Source organism: Cyprinus carpio, unplaced genomic scaffold (genome assembly GCF_018340385.1).
Source record: "Cyprinus carpio isolate SPL01 unplaced genomic scaffold, ASM1834038v1 S000006590, whole genome shotgun sequence".
NCBI lineage: Eukaryota > Metazoa > Chordata > Actinopteri > Cypriniformes > Cyprinidae > Cyprinus > Cyprinus carpio.
In genome coordinates, this window is record NW_024879241.1 from 1,120,179 (window position 1) to 1,142,178 (window position 22,000).

The following is a 22,000-nucleotide window of genomic DNA, read 5'->3' on the forward strand; positions in this document are numbered from 1 at the left end:
AGCCCTATATAAATAAAGGCGACTTGACTGTGTTGGAAGAGGAAAACGAGGACGACGCTCCACACCCATCCAGCGGTTTTGCAGTGATTGGTGCAAGCTGCTGGAGGAGTAACTCTGTATAACTCTATCAGTTCTGATCTGAGAGTCTTGTAAATAACCAGGATGTTGTCGTCGATTATGATTGAATTTCCGTCTGTTTGCTTACTGGAGGTATTTATACTGTTGACATTGTATAGCACGGACTTTGACAAAATACCAAGACTGTTAAAAATTTACAGTACGTTATACTAATATAAACTATATACTATATATACATATATAAATAATTGTTTCTTGAAATACTACAAATTTAAAAAAAAAAATAACAGCAAAATATAATTTTAAATAAAGGTAATTGATGAGACTCTCCTTTTTGTTCATTTAGGCAGGTGTGTGTATATAGCCTTTATAATAAATATACAACATACACCTAGTAAGTGCGTCTCATAAATATATATATAAATCTGTTTGTGTACATATCTTTATTTCAACAAACATTGATGTGTACACGCATGCCATTCATACATAAAACTTCAGCTGGAAATAAACGTTTAGCCAAATATATTTTTCTTTGTTTTATATTTGAAAAAAACCTTTTCAATCAAAATAATATAATACTGACCTTTATACGTATATAAATAAGTATCAAAAATAATTATAAATTTATATTATTATTTATTTGTCTCGCTGCCGCTGGCAGCCTCCTCCGATTTCCAGGTTTTAGCGACAGCTGCCATCCGGTTTTAGTGGCAGCCACTTCCTGCTGACAGCTGCCGATTTTTCGGTCCGAACCCCTTTCAATCATACTCCAGTCTTACTCCAAGTGTAACAATATACACTATACCATTTAAAAGCTGTGAATCTGTGTGTGTGTGTGTGTCTATATATATATAATATATATATATAAAATTTAAACCTTTTATTTAGCACGCAAGTGATGATAAATACAATATTCATGTTACAAACAATAACTGTTCTTTCAACTAATTAATTAATTTAATTAATAATAATAATGTTTTTTTAGTAGCAAATCAGAATATTAGAATGATTTCTGAGGATCATCTGACTGGAGTAATGATGCTAAAAAGTCAAAGCTTTGATTGTTCCTAATAACTGTTTAAACTGCACTCACAAGTAAATCTCAAGTTATTTGTGGGATAATTAAATATATTCTAAATAAACTACAAACCTAAAAAAATATATACATTTATTTGTCCTCACATTCTTTTCTTTTGTAACTCTTCCCTCTCAGTCACACACCTGACTGAATGGCTCATTATGCAGCTTCATTATGTGGGTCTTTGTCTATTAGGTGTGAATCACACTAATATTCTGGTCAATCTATGCATATGTGCTTTCTCAAACACAAAAAGTGTTTTTAGAAAATTGAAATCAATCTATTGTTTTCTGTGAGTGTGAGTAACAAAGATGATTTTCACATAATTTTGAAGCAAAAGTTCTAGGCTCACAAGGTTCCTGTTGACGGTCTTGTGAACGCGGGGTGGGGTGGTGGGGGGGGGGTGCAGAGAATTTTTGACCCGCAGGTGCTGAGGGGGGGCTAGATCATTGACGGAGGGGAGCTGGGAAATTCAGCGCTCCCACACTCCTCCTTCCCTCTGGTCACTCTTTGCGACTTTCTCAGTTGGACATGCAAATAATCAATGTTTATAGTTATATGAAACGGGAAAGTGGTTAACATTCAACCCGTTCTTTTTCATCAGTAGATGTTATTTGTGATTTTAATTTTGTGAAACGGGAGGCTCCTCTTTTTCTGTGTTATAAGTCAGGCAGATGATTTCACTTTCGATTTTGCGATCTTGTCACGCTTTTACAATAAAAGATAACGGTACTGTTTTGCTTGCATCTATAAACCTTTCACTTTTAAGACTAAAACACAAAAGATGGATCCGTTGTTATTTTTAATTAAAAGCATGACAATAAAAACGGTAAGATACATTGACAAACTAGCTTACAAAATGTTTATTAGAACAAAAAACTATAAGATGAGGCATGGCCAACATGCTGTATTATATACCGACAAATAAATAACAGAATGTTTAGCCAAACACTGAGGAATCAAATAATGTTAATATAAAGAGAGCCTCCATAGCATAACGTGAGGTAAACCGCAAAGGTGTGTGTGTTTTTTTTTTTATTCTTTTTTTTTTCTTCCCCACAAGAATACCAACATGTTCACCTTCCCTGCTTATGTAACAGAAATGGCAGCAGCGCTATGAGTGGAACAACACGGTAGTCAACAAACAGTTGCGACCGCTCACAAAATTTTGTCACACAGGCAGAAAAAATGGTCAGCAGTCTGGACTCCTGCAATTAATAGGAAATATGAACCAAAACGGGTTATTAATATTTTATTTATGAATAATAAAATAAATACAAGGGAAAACTCACCCACTCGATTTTGTAATATTTTTTTAATTTTGTAGTCCGTATGAAAAAGGTGCATTTATTTCTATTAAAAGGCACGTATCTGTGGAGATGGCGAGTCAGTGACGGCATTCAGCAACTTCATCTTTGCATTCTACACTGGACCCAGGAAGCAATAGTTTATTAATAAATAATTAAAATGTCTTTTTCCCGGACACATGCATAATCACTTTGCCTCAAAGCTTTGAGGCAATTGCTTTATGTGCGAGCTTGAGCGCGGCCTGCCTATATATTAAAAAATGACTTTGCTATATTATTATATTAATTTAATAACATGCGACTAGGAAAATCTTTAGTCAGGGGCAGGACACTACTTTAGCACAAGGAAAGCGGCCCCCCCCCCCCTTTTTACTAATGCTATAAGGACATACGAAAAAAACGCAACAGCTGCAAAAAACTAGCATTTTGCACGAGTTATGCATGCGTTTAAGGAGTCAAAGGTTTTTGTTGGTTTGTTTTTGTTTCTCTTTTTATTAATATCATATTACCTATTAAATACAAAATGGCTACAGCATGTGTATATAATTGGATTCCAGGAAAAAAATCTGTGGGGGTAAGCTTTTTGTCTTTCTTTAAAAGTTGAAGCAACCTGCTAGCTCTCCTTAGCGCCAGCCCATAACTTGTGAAGAAGAAATGTTCTGTATGTGTTTTATGACCTTATTTCTCAGCATTTCCTCAAAATTGTAGTGTTTTTCAATAACCACGCCAGAAACATTGTTTTCTCTCCAAAACACAATCATGTATTATTATTGGTATGCTTTTTTACATATTGTTGTAGCCCAAGTTTGTACTGAATACAAAGCTTCTGCCAGATCCTCTAGCCATGAAAAAATGTTTATAAGCAACTGAAAAAAAGCACAAAAGTCAAGGGATGTCAAAACTTCTCCAGGCCCCCCCTAAAACACCTTTTGTATCCTCTGCTAGAGGGTTAAAACATTAAAAAATGAATATAAAACACATGTAATGTATGTAATACGTTTTACAAGTAATGAATATTTTTCACTTTAGATTAGGATTCAGAAAGTGTTATAAATGACTTGTGTACATATACAAATAATTTTTTGTAACAGGTAAGAAAGGTCTACAAATGATATGTAACACATTTACAAGTGATTGAAAAGTTTACACTTTAGATTAGGGGATGCAGAAAGCTTTGTAAATGATTTATTCATGCGTTTACAAATATCATCTATAACAGGTGTTGAACACTTTGTAGTTGTGTACTAAGTGACTGACTGGTGAGGGTTATAGACAGCTGTCTTCTCTCACACACATGGAGTCTTTAACTCTGTGCAGCCTGATGTGAGCTTCAGTGGAAGGGGTTCACTTCATCACTAGATCCACACACTCCACACAGAACACAAATCTGTGCTGATTAGTGAAAGGATTTAACACAAGCCACTGGAATCACCCAACTAAGGCATTTATAAATGTTTATCCACTTCAAAACAAAATGAATGACTCTTCTTAAAATAGTGCTTTAGCATACCTGCATGTTTGTGTTTTTTGAACACGGACCATGTAGAAATAATAATACACCTCCTCCCAATCCAGAAAACCACCTCCTGCACACTCCACTACACAATCCAGTACAGCAGGTGGCTGCAAGCACCCGCCAATAAACTCACAGAAGAAGAAGGCAGCGCCTGCGAACGGGACTTTTATTTTGGCTGCCGGGCGCTGTGACGTCACACCGCTCTCTTGACGTCCGGCTGCGGAAAGGTTTGTTTGTGTTCGTGTAAAGTGTTAAAACCGATGGAAACCGTTCAGACGTTAGTATGCTTTTACAAGAACCGTGAAACGAGCGGAGCGTCGTCGAGTGTAGCACGATTAACGCTTTATCCGACAGTGATGACGCTTATTGATGAGAGGTGCGAGAACACTGCACTTCTGGACACACACTTCCGTGAAATTCTTTAATTAAATAGTTATTTTTCTACTTGTCCGTTCAGGTTATTACTGACCCTGCCCACATCTGTGGACCGCACATATGACACCAAAGTCGTGAGATACCGATTCAGTTTCACTACCACAGCAAAAACTACTAGCCTAACAAATACACAGTCCCTAGACAAGCGAAGGGTCAGCGAATAATACTATAAACAGTAGCATGATTAAATAAATCTTCACTAATGATTTAAGTAACGTTCTGCATTTGTTTCCAGTTATGTTTCTTTTAAGTGTTTATATAATATTAATTAATATTATTAATTTTAGCACAAGTGTTGAGTGTTTTACGTCCGTTGACTCTCACTGTGAGTGACTTTAGTGTGATTTAGTTAGTATTACTTTATTTCCAGACACAGAAGTCCTCGAGGTGAAGCGAGATGGCGTTTATTAAACAGGAGAGTGAGGACCTGAGGATTGCAGAGGTATTCAGCTTGAAACATGAAGACACTGAGGAACTAACAGGTTGGTTTAATCCTCAAAGCTGAACTCGCTCACTTTTTCCTTATTAAAATGTCCAGCTCTGTAGAAATTAATGATACTTTTTGAGGAATGTAAAGTCATCTTTTAGCTGAAAGCGTGTGCCTTAACGGTCAAATACACACAAAAATGTGTCAAAGTGCGGCGCTTGGTGATAGTAAATTGGATCTGTGCAGCTCTTAAAGTGACAACAGCTTATATTCCTCACTGCTCTTACTAGGGCTGCACGATTAATCGCATGCATTTGTCATGCGTGTCTCATCAGTAAAGCCGGTTCCGTGATTTAGCGGTAAATGTCTGTCACCTGTTTTCAAACGGGAGCGGCAGTCACAGAGCCATAGTTCACTGACAAGCTACGCAATATTCTGTTGATAATTGAGATTAATCGCATTCGATTATGAATACGATATTGCATAGCTTGTCAGTGAACTACGGCTCTGTGTATTAACTGCCGCTTCCGTTTGAAAACAGGTGACAGACATTTACCGCTAATCACGGAACCGGCTTTAAAAGTGACAACGGCTTATATTCCTCACTGCTCTTCACAAAAGGTCTTTAGTGTAACAGTAAATTGGATCTGTGCAGCTCTTAAAGTGACAACAACATACACACAAAAAAACCATTCACAAAACGACCTCAAAAAGAAAAACAAAGGAAGTTTTAGTTTTTACCGTGCATTTATTAACCGAGCTCCAAAAATGGCTCGAGTCATCCTCATAAACAAAGCATTTATTTAATTGAGCTCCAAAAATGGCTCGATTTGATCCTATGGGCGATGTGACATCACCTAGCACCAGTCGTTTGCATAAACTCCGCCTCCTGAGTGACACATCGACATGGGCCCCGCCCACCGGCATTCATCCGCTAACAGCTGAAACTAGATTACACTATACACAAGCGTCTCCACTTTCTAAAAACAAATATAAATTACAATAACTAAACAGCCCTTTCACGACTTTGTACTGATTAGGGATGTGCATTTCAAGCAAAAGTACAGTCCACGTGCTCGAGTCTGTCGTCAGTCAGCCGATGGAGTGAAAGAACGTCTGCTTTGACGTGTTTGGTTTAAACGGCTTGTTCACGTCTTTTTTATTCGATTAGTAGTCGATAATCACCCCCCTCCCACACATGCACGCACGCATAAACACACACCCATAAAAAGAGAGAGAGGAAGAGAGACTATTCAGGCTTTCAGTCTGTATGATAACAAACTGTTTAATTCATTAGAGAAAGGTCTATCCTAACCCAAGCCAATTGATGGTTGTAGGATTGCTGAAACATATTAATATAACATAACCGAATGACGGCACTTATTAACATAACAGCCGTCTATTATCAACTGCTCACAAGGCTGTAGGAGCCTAGGACAATTCTATTTTTAAAATGAGCATGAACATTCATAGCATTTTTAAAAAAGTTCACAGATTAATTAAGATTAGAACAGATCAACGTCAAAGAGCATGTCCACAGTTCTACAGTTATTGGCGGTACGTTGTCACTGTCTCCCTTCCCCCGCTGGCCTGTACTCACACTGCACTTCACGCTCCGGGCCGGTGTTCTGTCCATCTCTGATACCTGTCAGAGTTTGCTACCTCCCATGAAAAAAGTAGGTAGTACTTATATGGGCCCGCCAAACTGAGGGGGAGCTTTTAATTGAAACAAGAGAACTAATATCGAGCCTTACACGGCCGGCCTGGGGCTAATCAGGTTTCTCTGCCCGAGTCACTGTCCTCATTACACAGCTGCTGTTGCAGCCATTATAATAGTTTAGTTTTGGTTTTTAATGGTCATATTTCATTTCAATTCTTTATTAATTTAATTCAGAAATATGATTGGAGCATTTTATGTTTGTTAAATTCAAGTTTGTTTGTTTTTTATATAGCCTACAAAGCGGCCAGCGCAAGACCGTGAGTTGAGCATTTTTGTCAGTTTATCCTACTCAAAAAAAAAAAAGGATTAGCGTCATAATATTTTAGGAATTAAGTCAAAATTACTACAATGAAATCATGTTAAATTGCATGAAGTAAAAAAATAACATATTAAAAAAATACAAAAAAACAAAAAAAAAAAAAAAAAAAGTATGTGGTACCTGTCATTCTTCACGTTTAACACGGAAAAACAGCAATAGGCTTACTGACGATTTTTTAAACTTGAATTGATTTATTTCACGATAAACTCACTTTTATTAATTTTTTTTTTTACATGCGCTGCAAATATTAAACAGCATATTTATTAGTTATTATTTTCGCGCTGCAAATATTAAACAGGAAAATATAATTGATTCACATGCCCGCATGAAAGGAGGCGAATATCTCACTATAAATTAAAGAGCGTAAAAAAAAAAAGCATTTATTGTTTGTATTTTATCTTAAAATTGACTGAGGCTTTGTGTTATAATAAAAGTAACAAAGCCCAAAGCTTATTGCGATTAAAACATTGCATATTATTTCCAAGCATTTATGCCATAATTAAACGCTTGTGAATAGTCACATAACGTTATTTACTTCAGAAAAATCAACATAAGAGTCAAATTTTTAAATGGCTTAAAAATGTTTATGGTTATCAAACCAGTGGAATATTACCTTTTATTCCTTCAATAAATAAATCATTTTAATGCAGCTAGCTCATATTTACGACTTAATACATGGCAAACAGGAAGCTTCTCGCTCAGGGGTGCGTTTCCCAAAACCATATAGTTGGTTGGCAATGGGAAATTGCATTGCAACCAACAAAGTTGCTAACTTAGTTAGCAACTATGGTTTTGGGAAACGCACCCCAGCACAGTGGAGTGCATCGTTTTGTTAACTTTGTGGTTTATTATTTTGAGTCGTTTGGGACGCGGTGACACAGAAGACCCTCTCACAACATATTGCTTTATAAATCTATTGCGTCTGCTGCTCAGAAATGTTCATGTAATCATGCTGCACGTATCAGCAGTTCCCTGCTCCTGCGCGTTAGTGCTCACACTGCATGTGTACCGTGCCCTGATTAAACTGAACCGTGCTCTGGTCCACCTCTTCCAACCAACCGCATCCGAGCACGGCACGGAGCGATCACATTAGTCAACCGAACCGGGCTTTGGGGGTAAGACGTGCTCGGGCACGGTTCACATCCTTAGAAAATAATCGCACAGCCTAATCGATAATCAGTCATTAAATCGACTAATCGAATATTCGAAAATCGTGACCCATCCCTAGTACTGGATCTTAGCGTAAGGAACAAGTGGATATAGTTTATTTTTAATGGATTCCCTTATTCTATAAGATTACATATAAGATAAAACTGATCATGTAAACACTCAAATATTAAATAACAACATTCATACATTTCCCAATTTTATTTGTATATAGCTTATCAGACAATGAATCATTCATTCATTCATTAGTTTCCGGTCACATTCAAATTGGTTGTCATAGTAACAACACTAATTTGTAGAGATACAGCGCATTGTAAGTTCCACAAATCTGAACGCATTATTTGTAAATTGACTGTTAAAACAGGGAGGCTTGTGACTGTCCCATAGACTGCCAAATAAATAACAATGTAAAGGTCCAGGAAAGTATGAAAAGCATCGTCAGAATACTCCATCTGACATCAGTGATTCAACCGTAACGTTATGAATCCTTGTGGCGCGGCTGATACAGAAGAGTGTAAGCCACCTGCATACTGCTCAGATTTGCCAAAATGGAGCTACGCTGATTTGGAGAGACCCAGAGGAGAGGAATTGTTGAATCTTCGTGTACATAAAGTATTGGAGTATTCTTTGTGTACATTTGGCAGTCTATGGGACAGTCACAAGCCTCACGGTTTTCATCCAAAATATCTTAAATTGTGTTCCGAAGACGAACGAAACTTTTACGGGTTTGGAATGGATAAAGGTTCTTCAGATTATTAAAATGATCCTCACACAAAGAAAAAATTCCCTTTAAGATGCAGTCCGCATCAGTTGGTGCTGTATCGGTTAATAAACCAAACTGCGTCTAAATGGTCAGAATATAAACACTTATTATAGGCGACTCTATTTTTCTAATATTTTAGACCTGAATGGCAGATTCAGGATTGGTCTATAATAACCCAGTTTTGTTGCCTAATGTTAGTTTTGATGTTTTAATACTTCTTTTATCTTGGTTTTGCTCTCGGTTGCTTTCAGCCATTCAGCTCTCAGTAACCTCTGTTTGTCTTTTTTCACTTTAGACCTGATGGCAATAAAAGAAGAGAGTCAAGAACTGAAAGAAACAGAAGAGAAAGCTCAATATGAAAAACATGACTTCTTTACTGTAAAAAAAACCATACCGACTGAATCAAATTCAGTTCGCAAGACCAAACCTCCCAGTTACTTAACATGCCACGAATGTGGAAAGTGTTTCACATTAAAAGTAAACCTTAATGAACACATGAAAATTCACGCTAGAGAGAAGCTGTTCCCATGCCAACACTGTGGAAAGAGTTTCACACTAAAAGAAAGCCTCGATGAACATGTAATCTTTCACACCGGAGGAAAGCCTTTCACTTGTGATCAGTGTGGAAAGAGTTACAGATATAAAGACACTCTTAAAGCACACATGAGAATTCACACCGGAGAGAAGCCCTTCACATGCCAACATTGTGGAAAGAGTTTCACAGTAAAAGGAAACCTTAAACAGCACATGAATACTCACACCAGAGAGAAGCCGTTCACATGCCGTCACTGTGAAAAGAGTTTCGTTACTAGAGAAACCCTTAATCAACACATAACCATCCATTCAGGGAAGCCATTCACATGTGATCAATGTGGAAGGAGTTACAAACATGAAGAAAGCCTCAAGTCCCACATGAGAGTTCACACTGGAGAGAAGTCGTTCGCACGTGGCTGCACATACAGTGAACCCCTTGATTCCCACACAAAGGGTGAACATTCAGGAGAGAACGGTTTTGAGTGTCATCAGTGTGGAGAGAGTTTCAGCTGTAAAGTGAGCCTCTACACTCATGTGAGACTTCATACTACAGCGAAGGCTTTCACCTGCGAACTGTGTGGGGATAGCTTTTTGCAAAATGGAAATCTAAAGTCACACATGAGGATTCACACTAGAGAGAAGCGATTAGTGTGGAAGGAGTTTCAGACGTAACCCTTGATTCACACACGGAAGGTTCTTACTACTGTAAATGTGTAGGATCAGAGAAACGTGTTATTAATTCAGTACTATAAAGTGACAACTGCGGAAGGTTTTGTTTTTAAATGGCACCAGAAATTATGCATCTCTTTGAAATGATGACATTCACACTGAAGTTGAATGTGGCTGAAATATGATTTTCTACCTTCATAACTATTTGCATTTTTTTATCTCTCTCTCTCTTTCTCTCTCTCTCTCTCTCTCTCTCTCTCTCTCTATATAGGCTCTTATTTTATGTCTTGTGCATATGAACTCCAGTGGCTGCACCTGACCAAATGCTTTGCTATAGCTCAGTTCTCAAAGTTTTTGTCCCAAGGAACACCTTTGTGATTATTAAATTCATCTTTGAAACTTAAACATAAACTGTATTGACTTCTGTTTTTCTGAGACAAATGCTGCAATGTAAATGAAAGATTATACATAAGATGTGAGTACAATAATAAATGATAAACTCTGTTATTGGATTCATCTTTAGTGAATGCAAATAAGTGGAGTGACAATTTAGGTTCATCAAAGCGGCAACCTCCCGCTCTCTCTCGTGAAACCAACACAGAAGTGACTAAAACTGCAATTCATTGACTGGCCGCTAGAGGCTGGCTCCAAAAGGGAGTCAGTCCCATAGACTCCTCATGTTAAAATGCCCAACTTTACAGCAGAATTTTTTTTGTTTTTTTTTTTTGTTACAGCTTGGTACAAAAGGTGGTTTTGGTCTATATAGCTAATTTTGCCCTTCTTGACATCTGTGAGGGGGTGAATTTATTTATAACTCATCTGTTTAAATTATATTAAGCCGTAAAGTTCTGCATAATTAAGGGCGCGGCCACTTGAGTGACAGGTGGATTGCCGCTGCTGTCACCGACATTGAGCTAGGTGGGCGTGGCTTCAGCAACCAGCACCTGCCTCTTTGCCCATTTTCATTTATCTGGGAGAGACGTGTGGTGACGCGCTGCCAAGATGACGACGGCCCAACAGGGCTGAGCTCCTCTCTGAATATATAAACGGTTACCTTCCTGGAACCCAGCTACTTGTCCTTCAGTATCACAGTGTCAGCAGAAGCTGGCACTTATTCTCTGATTAAATTAAAATAATAATAATTTGTAGCCATCAATGTAACCTATGTGGTGAAAAACAGAAATGCAGTTCTCTCAAATTGAGAGCCACACAGATATGAGACTGTCCCACTTTGTTTTTACACTGAACATAGTCCTGGACAATGCTTTATCAATCAGCATCAGCAAAGTGTATTTGAGTCTGTCTCAGTTAAACAAATGCATATAAAACTGTCAATATGGAGAATGTAAGATTCCCCAGCATTTAAGCTCTTCACAAAGACTTGATAATTGTTGTTGAACCCTTTGCATAAATGAAAATAACTGTAATGGAACTGTTGGACTTGGAAGTGCTTGATGGCACACAGCAGAGCAGACTAAATAAAACCACTTAATATTATTAAATATTAGGCTATTGCCCACCAAACTGACTGCAGAACTTGGAAAATTATCAGTGAGCCACATGCATTTTTTTTTTTTTTGCTGATATAATGTGTTAAACTGAGTCATGTATTGCCATCTTTGTGTTTCTGCAGAAGAATGTGGGTTTGCAACTTCATGTGGGTGAGTAATTAAAAGCGATTCTGAATTATCATCTTTATTTTAGCAACAGAGTAATGCAGATTTATTTCCAGATAATTAATGAACAGCATTAAAATAACTCACTTTCTCAATTTGGCCTTGGATGCCCTAGAAAAGATGTCTGCTATGAAGGTAATTTAATGACAAAAAGATTTGCATACGCAGGGTAAGAGTTGTGGAGGTGTACATAAAACTGTAAGTGTAAATTAAATTTGCATGTGCAAGAGAAGCTTTGTAAAGGTGTAAATCGCGTTTCAAGCGTAAGAAAAAAATGATTTGCAGCACTTTACTGTTATTCATGAGTGAAATTCAAGTTTAGTTAAACTGCAGCTTCATGCTAAAGCAAAATAAATATGATCTGCATTCTTCTGACTTCCATTTTTCTGCACTTACACTTTTGGCATGTTGTTTTCACCAAAAGATGGTCAAAAGCACTGCAAGCCTGTGAACGGTGATTTGCAAGCGAAAACAACAGTTTAAAGAACTGCAAAACAAATTGACTGCATCGAACCAATCTGTATGTGTAAAAAACACTGTTTCAAATGTCTAAATGAACATTACAGTCAAAATTATGTTATGTGACTAAGTATCAGTGCTATACTTTGTAAAACATTTTTACTAAACCAATAAAGCTACATAAAAATGAAATTGTCAGTTTTACAGACCATGTCTCTGTTTATGGTATTTAACACTCAAGTGTATATTTTGAAATTAATTAATTTAGTAACTAATTATGTGGGAATCCAACGTTCCCAGCCACTAGGGAACACACAGCCATGTTTATAGAGCTAAACAGCCTTCTAGTGGTTACACAATCGTATTACAGATGATAAATGGTGAATTAGTTCCCAATAAGTTTGAGATAATACATATTTTAGTAATATTTAGTCAAATCCCCTTAAATTACAATATGTTAAAGTTAATATATATATATATCCCCTATATATATATATATATATATATATATATATATATATATATATTACCCTCTCGCTCACGCTTGCAAAATTCTCCGTTAAAAGACCTTCAAAATGATTTATGATTTGTTGGAATCGGACAAAAAACTACAAACAATCAAAAAAATTCTCCGTTAAAAGACCTTCAAAATGATTTATGATTTGTTGGAATCGGACAAAAAATGACACCCATTTGAAGTCGATTGTGAAGTCCTCCATCTTTTCTTATTATTAATTACTCTATTAATAATCACAATACAGCTATTTTTTTATCTTTTTTAGCCTTCAAATCAGACGCAAAAAAACTAAACAAAACAAAACAAACAGTACAAGTAGCCTTCAAATAGAAAGAAACAAATAATGCATTTCCTTTATCATTTTATATCTGAAGCATTCATGTACGAAAAACAAATGTAAAAAATAACTTAAGTGTGTTCATTACAAATAAATTGATTATTAAAACTACAAAAGCAGTTCAATGAGGTGCAGCGAGTGCTTCTTTCTTTTCTTTTATTGTTAAATTAACATTATGATAATGATACAGACGTCCTATAGGCCTACTGTTTTCCCCCAACAGTTCCCTAAGCGTTCACTTAAGACAGAGCAGATTATGTCTGTGTGAATTCTGAAAAACTGTAATTCTGTATATGTGTGTATTTATCGGGATCGCGCACCGTTATATGCACGCACTTCGGATGACAGTCAGTGCGAGAAGCGAGCGGAGAAAAAGTACAAATACATTTTTCTTCTTTTCTTCTTTTTTTGCCTGTAGCTCAAAATAGCCCGTGTGAATTTACAATGTCATTAAACCACGGAGAAGTACCAAATTGTGGCAGTTTTAATGACATACAGAACGCAATGCCTCAGAAAATCCGATCTGCCTGTTTACATGACAGTCACATTGGCACATATCTGATTTAGATCCGTTTTATTTCCACATATGAATGAGGCCTGAAACCGATCTCGAAATATCTGAATGCATGCGCTTTTTTCCTGTTTACACAGTCATAGAACAGATCGGATCTGTGTCACATATGAGCAAAAAATCTGAATTGGGTCACATTTAACTGACAGTGTAAACGAGGCCTAAGTGACAGAATCAAGACAAAATTTTAAGCGCAGAGAAAAGAAGGACGGAGCTGTACATATCGGTTTATTTCGGGAACTTTTTTCATGCACAACAAGTCATTTAGACATTTGCAAATGCCCTTTCACCACTCCTTGACAGAAAAGTTTGTTTTCTCTGGTAAATCTTTACTTCACGAGACATTTTATCAACAACTTTCAATTAATATGTCAATTACATGAACAAATTGTTTTTGTGAAGGAATGATTTACCTCAGAAAACGAACCTAACCCTATCAGCTTGTCTTGTCACTGTCATAGAGGCCCTATCACTTTCATTTTATTGGAAGAATTTATTTTTTACATTCTAAGTTGTAACTTTTTTTTACATAGTTTGTCGAAAAGTAAAAAGTGACTCAGGTGACATGTCCAAATTTGACATTCTTGCTAGAAATCACGGACGCCGTGTCCTCGGGCTAAAGAGGAGTGTTATCAGCGTTCAGTTCAAAAGCCAGCATCTCTGATGGAATGGGGGTGCATATGTACATACGGCATGGATAAAGGATGAAGTTTGAGCGAGCGGAGAACAAAGACAACTGGAGCGAGTGGAGAGTCAACGAGTAGAAAGCTTATTTCTTCAGAATGATTCCCCGATGTGATAAAAGTCAAGGGACTGATAGTGTGAGTGACAGTAGGAAGAGTTTGACCATTGAGAGCGCTTACAGAGATAGACACAGGAAGATGAAGTTGGTGAGCAAACTGAAAGTCCATAAAGTTACTTTCAGCTCTAGAGTCCACGATGGCTTGACAAGAATGTGGTGTTTACCCATTTAACAGACATGCAGAGGCAAAATGTCAGTACAAACATAATCCTCTTGAACAACAATGATCCTTCTCCTTCCGGGATAACCGAGCTCTGCCCACCTGCATGGGCTCCGGATCGTTTGCTGAGCTGACTGCATCACTGGAGAAAGAAGCAAGGAGATCTGTAGAAACCGGAGCTGCACAACGTAACACATGCTCCACACAAATGGATATTCGATTGAATAATCAGAGATGCAGAGAACGCCTTGGCGCAGATCGGTCAGCATCTGAGCTGCTTCACATCCAGTCACAGCACGGTCTTTCTTCATCTCCTCCACGAGCATCTGGTTAAAAAGGCTCGACAGAGACGAGGCTCACCAGAGTATGAGGCAGGAGGTGGTAGACGTGGCTCGCGTTGAGCTATAATCAGAGAAAACAATGGGTATGTGTTTACACTTTATACCAGCTCATCTACATCATCCTACTCTCACGAATTCACACAACAACAAGAACGCACGTGTTAGTTTGCCGTCGGCTGTAGTCTGTGTGGTGTGTTCCAGCGCAGCTTTTTGATCCGACGCTGCCGATGTGAGGCGACAACACCGTCGGCTTCCGTCGCCGCTAGTTCTTTGAAGTCAGCTTGGTGTGTCCCGGCCTTCAGACTGGATGATTACTTAACAGCCCCTGCTGATACTCAATTAACAACTGCTCAAGCACAATACTCTCTCTTAGCATTAGGACCAAACACAAAGGCCAGCACAAAAGTTCAATCTGGATCAGGGGAAAAGTGTGTCTCTCCCAGCCAACTCTGAACTGCTCCAATATACTCATGGATCTCAGGCATGCTCCCACAAACAAGCTTCAGGTGGAGGTGATTTGGCCTGAGGAGGAGCAGAGAGAGAGAGAAACAGCATCCAAAAACATAGACACAGGACTTTAAGCCACACCCTCTGTTTTATAAACCACAGTAAAATAAATTTAAGGACAACACTAATATTAATACGTCCTGGGACATAACACATAAAACAACGATCTGACAAAAACAAGACCAATGGTGAGGGTTAAACAGAGCAGTTGATGAGCCCCAGCTGAAACTAGTGAACTCATCAACTGTAGTACATAGAATGACCAGAAGAGGCCATTGAATCTATGAAGAATGACAGATTTAAAATATGTTTTTTATTCTTCATTTTTATCTGTTGCCACGTTTTTCAGGACAGGTCTTATTTCTAAGAATATGTAAGCAGTTTTTCAAACTAAATTGTCATGTTATGCTAATGTTATTTTTATTATAGATTTATTTTGGACAAAATGGACCTGTACAGTAAAATAACACCAGCACAAGCAAAGAAAAAGTGAGACAATTTAAATGTATATAAGATGAGATGTACTGTCACATACTGCTCTGAGACAAGATTAAGATCCAAGTGCAGTTTTATTAGGAATTCAAGAATTGTAGTCAAAAACAGGCACAAATCAAAACCAGCAAAACCAAATACAAAAGATGAATCCAAGGGGCAAAGCAAAAGAGTACATCTGTAAGGCAAGGAAAATCCAAAAACCACAAGACACACAGACAGAAAGTGCAGCTGTAACCATCGCAAAACCTCACTGACAAATGTAGACACAAACACAGCTTAAATAGAGAGACAAACGAATACAAATGACATACAGCTGAGGACAATCAGTCCAGAAGAGACTGGGAAAAGAATTATGGGAATTTGAGTTCATGGCCATGTAACAGTGGAAGGGGAGCGTGCCATCAGGTGGACAGTTTAGGGCACAACTACTAGACACTGTGACATTTGGCTTTCTCTATTATTGTCCTGGATTTTTGATTTTTTCTTTAATATTGTTTTATGATTTGAAATGATGAAATGATTTTTTTCTTTAATATTGTTTTGTTTTATACATACATACATATATATATATATATATATATATATAGTATATATATATATATATATATATATATATATATATATATATATATATATATATATATATTTATTTATTTATTTATTTATTTATAGACCACACACAACATACATATACATTTTACATACACACAAACATATATATATATATATATATATATAGATATATATATATATTATATATATATATATATATATATATATATAAAATGTAGCTTATGTATTTTTGGCCTTGTTTCATGCAACTCTTGTTTGGTTGACTTATTGTTGTGTAATATTTAGTTTATTTTTATTTTTTCTCTCTGGATGCTTTTGTTGTAAGGTCATTTTTGTCTGGTTGAGTGAGCCTGGTAAGTCATTTATAGTGACTTTTATAATGACTGCATTTTTGTGTCAATGTGTTAATGTCCTAGGGCCCCCAGAATTCACAGAAAGCTGTGTCACGTGGCCCCTGACAACATACAGAGAGGGTAAAGTCTAGCAATGCAAAACACTTATTGTCAGATATCTGTGAAACACCTATGAAAATGAGGTCATGGTCCTGTGACCTGAAACTAATTTAGAGATACATCTCAATGTGACAAAAAGCAGGTGTTTAGGGGGCATGAAAGGCACCTTGTGATCGTGCCCCGGCAGGGCCCTAGGACATTAAGGCATAGGAAAAAATGCAGTCACTATAAAATAAATTACTTACCAGGCTCAGTCAACAAAACAAAAATGACGTTACCACAAAAGCAACCACAGAAAAAACAGGAAATAAAATATCACACAACAGTAAGTCAACCAAACAACAAGAGTTATATATTATTATTATTATTATTATTATTATTATTATTATATATGTAGTAGGGTGGCCCTTTAAGTACATTGCGTGTGTTGTGTGGTAATCATGTTACATACCTATATAGGAGCAGGTGAGGTGTCAGTACTCGATTAGCATTGTATTGCTCTGACCTGTTTGTGTGACGCTTATATCTGAACTCCTCTGGTAAGCGAAGCTGTTTTGAAACCCCCTAGAGTTGAGATGGGAGGGATTATTAATGTACAGTGGGTGCATTTGTGGGGTTAAATGTAGCTTTGATTTAATGACAGTTTGTTGTTTGTGTAATTTTAGATTAATTGGGTGCATCCAGGCCATGTCTGCGGGCGTGTATGTGTAGCGCTCCTGAGAGGTAATTCTCCCCTTTATCATACTTATGCGATGAAACATTTGTGGGGAGTAGAGGAAAACAAGGAGGCATTGTTGTATTTGTTTTGCCGAGCCTGCCAGCTGCTGCTTTGCTGTGGCTTAAATTCCAGCTGTTCCAGTTGGGACGTGGTATTGCTGCTTGCGCGCTTTGCTGTACTCTTGACTTCAAACTTTTGTACTCATCGTTACGCTGGTGGTTCATCCCTTGTTTGCGCTATAAGCTAGGGACCTTTGTATAGCCTACCTGAACTACTTATGCACCTGTTGTGTTGTTTGTTTTGAGTTATTTTAGTTGATTGAGTGTGCATGTAGGTGTTTGTTCATGTTTGAGTTGTATGTTAGATATTTTGGGTTTCCTTTTCTCTTTTGTGGTTATTTTAGTCGTTTGATTTGGGTTTAGGTGTTTGTTAATTTTGCATTGGGTTATGTATCATCTTGTCTTGCTTATATTGGTATTGCTCATTTAGGAAATTAAGAGTTGTTACTTTATTTAGGGTTTGATTTCACTCAATGATTGTTTTTTTTGTTTTTTTGTGAAATGGTTTTTCTTTTGATTTGAGTGGCTTGGTTTATAGCGATTTGAATTTTTTTTGTTGTATTTTGTGCCTTATCCAGATAATTGTTGCCCATGAAAAACAACAACAACCAAACAAACAATTTTGTATTATTCTTTTTAATGTTTCTTTGTTCTTTGCCGAACCCAAATCAGCGACTAGTACTATTTTGTGGTTGTTATTGGTGGGTGTGAATATTTTTATTTTTTATTTTTTTATAATTTATTTTTTTATTGATGTATATTGTCATTATTGTGGTAAGTTTAATACTTATCAACTTTAGATGGTTACTGAGAGCCCTAGCTCTAATTTGGCCATTGAAACATTTTGAGGTTTATGTGGGTTCAGGTGAAGAATCATTGGTCAAGGTTATCACCTAGATATACTAATGTTTCTTTGTTTTTTGCCGAACCCAAATCAGTGACTTACAAGATGGTGTGTCTTCCTTCAAGGTTATCACCTAGATATAAGACATATCAAGGATACAGACAATGTGACTGTGGATGCTCTGCCATGAGTGTAATGTGTGTTGCTACGATGATCTCAGTTTTCTTCTAGTTCTCTTGGAGGGGGTGGAGGTAAGTGGATTTTAGAAGCAGGGCTCTAGAGTGAGACCTAATTTCTCAATGGTGCGACTTAAAAATATCTGGTGTGACCAGCCATTCGAGGAAAAAAAAAAGTCTCTGCGACTCTGAAAGTCTGCGGTTCAATAACAGTCACACATTAGGCCCATATCGTAGTCTAAACCAATCAGAGATTGTGATCTCCCCCCGATTGGCAGTGGTCTGGATATTTCTGTACGTGTGTGTACGTTTGAAAATGCGTGTGCTGCAGTCAGACAGACAGAGGTGAGTAGCCTAGGCCCGTCAGATAAACAGAGTTGATGTAGCCGCGGATGATGAGAGAAGATGAAAAGAACGATTGACAACTTTTTCATTAAGAATGTTAAGTTAAGGCCTGATCCATCCGAAAATCATAACCAATGCTCTGACACGGAGACATCAACCTCCCAGGTTATGTCAAGCCCTGGTCCGGAGACGGCATCAGATAATGAGCCACAGACGATCGAGTCCAAGCCAGAGCCTACTGAAATTAAAAGGGGGAAATTGTATACATTTCGAAGAGACCAGTTTCATGGCCGGCAATAGTGCATTTGTGACTGGTTTTAATACATTTCGAATTGCAGGCCGAGCTACAAAGGCCAGTGCATTCTTTCAGAATATTCCTTTAATTAGAGACACTTACGCCATTATTATTGATTTTTTTTATTTAGGAATTTAGTTCATCAGGGTTTTATATGACAAATTTTTACTGTTGTATGATACAGGTTAAGAAATCAATGGAAGATGCCACTTTTGTGGCCTTTTGCCAATTTATTGCAGACGTGTTCAGTGGCATTAGTAAGTTTAGCCTCCTACTTCAAAGGAATGAGATCATCCTACCACAGGTAAGGGAGATGAAGTGGGATGTGTGAATTTGAATTGTGTTTGTGGTCATCTTCAGGTGTGTTAATAATACTGCACTGTTATATCTAAACAGGCAGTTTGCAGCCTAGCTGGTGGATTACTACAATATTATGTGTGGTGGTGGCAGATATTTTGTTCATGTGAACACTGATTAGCTGTGTAATCCACATCATTTTCAGAAATGGTGTAAACACTGAGCTTGCAAAAGAAGAGTTTTTAGGCTTGAAGCTGTTAATTGCCAGGATGTTCAAAGACAAGACCTGCCTCAGCCTTCGGGAGCTCATGTTGACCAGAGAGCCCTACTGCTCAGAGTACAAGGTCAGTTTTTGTTAATGTTCTTTCTTAAGATTGTGTCAGTTTGCTATCTAACACACATTGCATAAATAAATCTCTTGAATGTATTTTTTCCCCAGAACATCCTGCACCTTGTACACATTATGTTGGTCCTCCCTGTCTCAGCCGCAGTTTGTGAGAGAGGGTTCTCTGCACAGAAGAGGATCAAATCAGACATTAGAGCATCCCTTCATTTAAATACAGTTGAAGATCTTATAATAATCAGTGTAGAGGGGCCAAGTCTGGAAGATTTTGATGCTCGAGAGAGTGTGGCCAGCTGGTTTAGCCAAGGCCAAAGATCAAGAAGGTCAAACTACAGGAGTTGAACATCCGAGGGGCATGTGACTGCAATGGAGGATAGTCCATAAGACATTGAGCCATGAGATGCTCAGTTTGAAGCCCTTGAAACACTTAATTAAAATTTTCTTTTTATTTAATTTATCTTGAGATGTTTTAAGTTTAAATTTCAGCTCAGTGAAGCACTTCAAGCACCAACACTTTTTTTTTGTTATCTTTCTTGTAGAATTGTGCCTCAAATAAAGAACTTTATGTTGACCAGATTGTTAGTTAATCATTTACAAGTCAATATTGCCTATAAAAAAAAAGAAGTGAACTTGTATAACTGTGGTGTTAAATGCAATGCGGTTGAAAATTTGGGTGCACCTAAAGAAAAAAAGTTAGGCGCACCAGTGCAACCAGTGCAAAAAGTTAGTCTAGAGCCCTGAGAAGACTGTGACGTTGTTATTTGGGAGTATATGTAATAGAGATTTGTGTGTATAGTTGTCAGGGTGCGGGCTAGACAGAGGACTCAGATGCAGAGTAGGGAAAAGGAGAATCTTTATTCTCGCCACAAAACACAAAATAACATAAACAATAATTAAATGCTCTGGCGCACACAGAGATCACCGAGCTGGCCGGCACACTGCGGACCACTCGCGCTGCCGGATCTCCGAACTACGGATCCTTAGACGGGAAAACAGAAGGTGAGAATGCAGCTTGGACACCACACAAACCACGGGCAAAGACAAAACAATCTACTCACAACGACAGACAGAGAGACAGAGACATATAAGGGAGCTGGGGAACGAGCGACAGGTGGGGAAGACTCAGCTCGTGATCTGCGCACCCCCGCAACGATCAGCGCTGATTGCCCAGACCACGAGCTACCGAACAGACAGGACAACACAGACCGCAGGGGAAGCTGAGAAGGCACCCTGCACTGTGACAATAGTTATTCGTTTTTTCTTTTCTTTTCTTTTTGTGTCTATATCCCAGTTAAGTTAGTGGGAGTATTATCTTGGGTCTGTTTTTTGTTTCAGGTGTTAATCCTTACTGGGGGTAAACTTCAGTGTTCTTTAGCAATCCTGGTTGAGGGATTGTTGAGGATGCTGTGTTCAGTGTTTAAAGTTGCCCCTAGCTTGGCAAGCCACTAAAGACCAGACAGACTCTAGGTAGTTTGTGAGGTACCTGAGCCATTCCACTTTAGCCGGCTGTGGGACAGGTCTTTGACAATTACGTAAATTTAAATGCGGTTGGGAGCTGATCATGATAGCACATACTAGACTGTCTCATTTGAGCATTTAATGCAGAGGAGGACTCTAGCTTTTGAAGGACTGAACTAGTAAGGACAAACCCTCAGTAACCTCAGTTTTAAACAAACAAACACCCATATAAACTCAATGGGCTATATACCAAAACTTATCATGGTCATGTCCATATATCATGTCTACCTGTCCATAGTGCCTGCTCTGTCCTCCAAAGAGCTGTTCATGCGAAAGTTTAAAGGTGCTGTATGTAATTTTTTGACTGTACTAAAGCATGAAAATAATATTTATTGCAGATATTTAGGAAACATTCTAAATTCACATACTTGTTTCTCTAAGAAAAAAGTAAATCTGCTTTGAAATGTCTGTTTCATGTCAGAATGTCTGTTTTTGTTTCGGTCTGTGATTCCACCAACTGCAAGTTTATTCAATGAAAGCCAGCAAACAAACTGTGTCAGAT

The 22,000-nt window shown here is 37.7% G+C and overlaps 1 protein-coding gene across 4 annotated transcripts; it reads left to right on the forward strand.

The window, feature by feature from the left end:
• The first annotated feature begins 4,119 nt into the window (after window positions 1-4,119).
• LOC109077645 (gastrula zinc finger protein XlCGF8.2DB-like) lies at window positions 4,120-10,520 on the forward strand. 4 transcript variants are annotated; one of them, XM_042754778.1, is made up of 4 exons: window positions 4,163-4,355; window positions 4,437-4,488; window positions 4,785-4,896; window positions 9,106-10,520. In XM_042754778.1, exons 3-4 carry the CDS (start codon window positions 4,812-4,814, stop codon window positions 10,014-10,016), a joined length of 996 nt encoding a protein of 331 aa, XP_042610712.1. In that variant the 5' UTR covers window positions 4,163-4,355; window positions 4,437-4,488; window positions 4,785-4,811; the 3' UTR covers window positions 10,017-10,520. The 4 variants fall into 4 exon arrangements, with proteins under 4 accessions (XP_042610710.1, XP_042610712.1, XP_018948731.2 ...); XM_042754776.1 differs by lacking the exon at window positions 4,437-4,488 and having other exon boundaries at window positions 4,120-4,206; XM_019093186.2 differs by having other exon boundaries at window positions 4,163-4,488.
• The last annotated feature ends 11,480 nt before the right edge of the window (window positions 10,521-22,000 follow it).

Coding starts and splice junctions, on each gene's coding strand:
- LOC109077645 (XM_042754776.1), top strand. CDS start 4,812: ATGGCGTTTATTAAACAGGAGAGTGAGGACCTGAGGATTGCAGAGGTA. Junction 4,897..9,105: donor AGACACTGAGGAACTAACAG/GTTGGTTTAATC, acceptor TTTTCACTTTAG/ACCTGATGGCAATAAAAGAA.